This window comes from Frankliniella occidentalis, unplaced genomic scaffold (genome assembly GCF_000697945.3).
Source record: "Frankliniella occidentalis isolate FOCC.00 unplaced genomic scaffold, Focc_3.1 Scaffold6134, whole genome shotgun sequence".
Classification (NCBI taxonomy): Eukaryota; Metazoa; Arthropoda; class Insecta; order Thysanoptera; family Thripidae; genus Frankliniella; species Frankliniella occidentalis.
In genome coordinates, this window is record NW_026273168.1 from 3,544 (window position 1) to 8,389 (window position 4,846).

At 58.0% G+C, this 4,846-nt stretch overlaps 1 protein-coding gene across 1 annotated transcript; it reads left to right on the top strand.

Moving 5' to 3' along the window:
• The first annotated feature begins 248 nt into the window (after positions 1-248).
• LOC113207690 (facilitated trehalose transporter Tret1) lies at positions 249-4,797 on the top strand. Its single transcript, XM_052277226.1, has 4 exons — positions 249-989; positions 1,073-1,365; positions 2,825-3,335; positions 3,594-4,797. The coding sequence occupies exons 2-4, from the start codon at positions 1,074-1,076 to the stop codon at positions 4,009-4,011; spliced, it is 1,221 nt and encodes a 406-aa protein (XP_052133186.1). The 5' UTR covers positions 249-989; position 1,073; the 3' UTR covers positions 4,012-4,797.
• Positions 4,798-4,846: the final 49 nt, after the last annotated feature.

Here is a 4,846-nt window from a genome sequence, read left to right on the forward strand (position 1 = left end):
ACCTAACAGGATGATCGCGGACTACTTAGTCTCGATATAGCGCGGAGGCGGAGTCACCCCCCCCCCCTTCCCTTCACCGGGCCACACACAGCAAAAGCAAATATCCTCAGTCGCAGCGCCCGAGTCATGTCGTGCTGCACATGAGTACTGAGTACCAGTACAGTGCAAAAGTCGCCTTCTTTAATCGTTTGGGTGGTAATAAACAAACATCCGCAAACACTCGAACCGCGAAATACAGACGCGGGGTATTCCAACCGAAACGCTCGGGAGAGGCTGTGGCGCCTCACTTAGGGCATCCGCACCCTAAAGGCCCCTAGGGTGACGCTTGTAGGCCGACCCGACAAGCAGCCATCTGGAGTGGAGATGGTGGGCCTCCCTGAGCACCCAAGTCCGGGAGTTCACACCCGAAAAACGAGTTTCTTGAATGAGGTAAATATCGTTGGAACAATAAGTCAATTTCCTAGCACAGGTCTCCCATAGCGCCTGGTAGTTAGGCAATATCTTACCTGCAGTGCATGGGTGTACTGCGGAGTGGCCTACCCCGAGTCTCGAAGGCGCCGAGCTCCCCTCATCCGTGATTTACCATTTGCCAAATGCATCTGTGAAAAACAGTAGCACATTCTGGACAGGTCTAGGAAATTGGCTTGTTCCCAGGATATTTACTAGGTTTAAGAACCTCGTTTTTGAGGTGCGGGTAGGAAAGAATCTGATATCGCCACAAGCCCCCTCGCTGCACCCCGGCGGCGGTGCGCGTCATAGGAAAGGTGCAATTCGGCCATGTTCGGGCTCGGGCTTTCGGCTGCCCTTTGGGCGGCCCGAGGGGAAGATTCGTGAGCGCGAATTGTTTTAATTGCCCCAGGGCATGCTCCCACACCGAACGGCACTCTAGCACTGCTAAAGTTTGTGTGTACAAAACAGTGCACCAGCTGGTGCACTCTCTAGAGTACACAGTAGGTCCACAGATCTCTCGCCGCGGACTGGGTGAAAAGGTATGCCACTCGACGCAACCTCGGGCTTTCTACACCCGTTTCGTGGAACTGATCCTCCTGACCCTCCCTCTGTTGTGTTCCAGGATGACGGGCCCCGCAAGCAATGCGGCCTCGCCGCCCAGGGAGAAGCAGGAGCACCTGACGGAGGCCGCCGTCGCCAACGGCTGCTGCCGGGACCCGGGCGCCGTCGACCCCTTCCGGGAGGCGCTGCCGCAGGTTCTCGCGTCGTGCGCCAAGAACATGCTGCTCCTCGACATCGGCATGACCCTCGCCTTCCCCACCGTCGTGATAGCCGCCTTGCTCGGCTCCAAGGAGCACCCCAGGGAGCCAGACGAGTTCGGCCTCACCTTTGACGAGTGGCAGGCATCGTGGTTCGGTGAGTATGCTCTCAACTGTTTCATAGGAATTACTTACGATGTTGATGACTTTTTCTTTGCCAATTTTGAAGCTGACTCGAGGTTCGATATCGACCATTCCATCAATTATCAAAACGAAACACGCAGTTTTAAAACTATAAAAATAGCAAATGCACAAAATCACAAGACTAGTAAAACGCAGGACGCCAATAGCAAAAGTACTTGAAATCAGTCTCACCAATGAAATAACAGCAGCCAGGAAAAAATCACCATAAATATAAAATTCGACTCACAGAGAAACTTTAACAGTAATGTAGTACTCACAACAGCATTGGTGCAGACTGGTGCTCGCTCGCTCGGGTCGTAAGAGATCATCGGCAAGTACGACAGTCACCGTCACGAAACTGCCATGTTCGGCCTGTGTAAGCTTCCATAGCGCCTGATGGGTAGGCAACATCTTACCTTCAGTGCACGGGTGTACCGCGGGGTGGCCTACCCCGGGTCTTGCAGGCGCCGAACCCCCGTCACCCATGATTTTCCATTTGACGAATGAATCTGAGAAACAACAGACGCACTTTCCGGACGAACGCTCAGGGGCGCCACCATGGGCCATTGTCCGTCTCCAAGTCGGTAGCGAGCGAGGGGGATTTCACTTGCGAAATAGTCCGTACACCTCTCAAAATAGTCCGAAATAGAGGCGAATCAATAGCGAAATAGAGCGAAATAGACCCGAAATAGACGCGAAGTAGTCGGTGAAATAGTCGCGAAATACCCCCAAAATACCGCGAAATACCCTGATATAATCCGAAATAGGCGAGAAATAACCGAAATGGCAAAAATATTACGAACGCTACGAACCCAAGTGATTTCCCCCACGGCAATCAAACCCACCCGCACGGCCGAACTCGGTACAGTCTAACTGCGGAAGTGAGTACAAACAAACCGTTACAATATGGGTCAAATCTGCTCGCAGATAGCGCCATGTCGACGCACTCCTCAATGTTCTTCGTGACAGTGTGGTTGATAGCCACCAACAGTCCCACGAACTAATACACAATACGCCTCAGTGACGTATAAGGGATCATCCAGAAAGTACGTCCTTCATTCGCCGTTACGAACCTGCCAAATTCATCTCATGCAGGCTCTCTTAGCGCCTGATAGGTAGGCAACATCGTGGCTGCCGTGCATGCGTGTACTGCGGGGCGGCCTACCCCGAGTCTCGCAGGCGCGGAGCTCCCGCAATTTGCCGAATTAATCCGAGAAAAAAAAACCGGACGTACTTTCTAGAAGATCCCTAATTAAAAACCAGTGATGCGCGACCACAATGTGGTCACGCTTTTCTACATTTTCCAAAACCCTGGATACCACACAGCCGCCGTGACAAAGAAAACTGTCTAGTTACACACAGCTCATAATTGGTACCTGCCAGCCGGGTCGGGCCCCACATTGACGCCCTTTCTCTCGCTCGCCTTGCCGCAGGCAGCCTGATGCTCATCTGCCAGCCCTTCGGCTCGGTGCTGTCCGGGCTGCTGCTGGAGCCGCTCGGGCGCAAGCGCGCCATGCTGCTGGTCAACGCGCCGCACCTGCTGTCCTGGCTGCTGCTGTCCACGGCGCGCTCGCACGCCGCGCTGTTCGCCGCCGCCGCGCTCATGGGGCTGGGCATGGGCTTCATGGAGGCGCCCATCATCACGTACGTGGGCGAGATCTCCACGCCCAAGCTGCGCGGCGCGCTCACCTCCATGGCCGGCATCTCCGTCATGCTGGGCTTCTTCATCGAGTACCTGCTGGGCACCCTGGTCACGTGGCGCACGGCGGCCTGGGGCAGCGTGGCCGTGCCGCTGCTCACCGTGCTCGCCATCTCGCAGGTGCCCGAGTCGCCCATGTGGCTCGTGTCCAAGGGCCGGCTGCGCGACGCGGAGCGCGCCCTGCGCTGGCTGCGCGGCTGGGTGCCGGCCTCCGCCGTGCAGACCGAGCTGGCCGCCCTCGTCCGGTGAGTACCGCAGAGAGCGCTGGTCAATCATCTTTACGAGGAGCAGGCGGCCTGGCCGGCCTTGCCTCCTGGACAATCGGCCACTCGGCCGCGGCTGAGGGTCACCGCGGCGCGTCCGCGTCGGGTGCTCAGCTGGGCCTGCAGAGCCCCCCGCCGTACAGCCGTACGGCACGCTGGAGATTTCCTACTGGCCCCAGCCTGGCCTCGGCCGCCACCTCGTCTTTGAGGCGACTCGCTACAATGAAAGTCTTCCCGCAGGTACAACGCGGAGATGACGGCCATGTCGGGCGGCAAGGCCTTGAGGGCGGCGGAGCAGGCGAGTGCGGCGGCGGGCGGCGGCGGCCCCAACGGCAACGGCGTCTGCAACGGCGGCTTCGTGGCGGACGACGTGAAGCCGCGGGCCGAGCAGGCGGCCGCGCAGCCCGAGCGCGCCCCCACGGTGGACGTGGCGCCCGGCGGCCGCTACCTGGACGGCGTGCGCGCGCTGCGCAAGAGGGAGACGCTGTGGCCGCTCATGCTCGTCATCGCCTTCTTCGTCATCCACCACTGGACGGGCCTGTCCGGCCTGCGGCCCTTCATGGTGCCCGTCTTCAGGCAGTTCGGCCTGCCCGTCGACGCCCACTGGCTCACGGTGAGCGTCTCGCGTCCTCTATGCGCCTTGAGCGGGGAGGCGTGAGAGAAGGACAAGGGCGATGCGTTACAGTAGCGCCGTCCATTCCCATTTTTCCTCTTACGGCTTGCCCTGGCTGGATTGCACTCAGGTCTACACGGTCGACACCTTGCGGTGGGGGTCATCGCGGTTTCGCGGGGGTGCCTTGAGGTTCCGTGGTGGTAGCTCGCCGTTTCGTGGGGTGTGCTCGCTTGGATCCTACCAGAGAAAGCATACGGTTCGCGAATCTTTCGCGAGGGGTCCTTTATCCGAGCCGGTGTCCGGCAGGGCCAGGGAAGTACAGTAGTGTATTTCGACTAACGGAGGAAGAAGAATTGCGGGTAGAACATAAAGGTTCCTGATTGGCCGAGCGCTTACCCCCAGTACCGGTGTGTCGTAGAGGCGGGAAGTTCTCAACCAATCGGTAACGTTTATGTTCTATACCCGCTATTCTTCTTCCTCCGTTAGTCGAAATACACTACACTAGCGCGTGTAAGGGCTACGACACAACAGTATAGGTGTATGCCCGGTTTGCCTACTCGGTCCATCCGTGAGGCTCCATGGCTCCTCTAGGGCAAACCCGCAACACTTTGTGTCGTAGCCGTGATACACGGTACAGACTGAGTTGGGTTAATCAGCAGCCAAGCACAGGCCGAAGGCTTCTCTGCAATGGAAACAGCGAAGTGTGAAATGCGGGAAGTAACTGCCTCCGGCGGCCTATTCCGTTTACGAGTCCACTTTGCCGTCCGACCAAAAGAGAGCCATTCAAACCCATCTCATTTATCGCGCTCTCGCGAGCGAAAAGGGGCAGAGGGGAGGGGGGGCACAATGGGTGGCCTACCGTGCCGGCGCCGGCTGATGC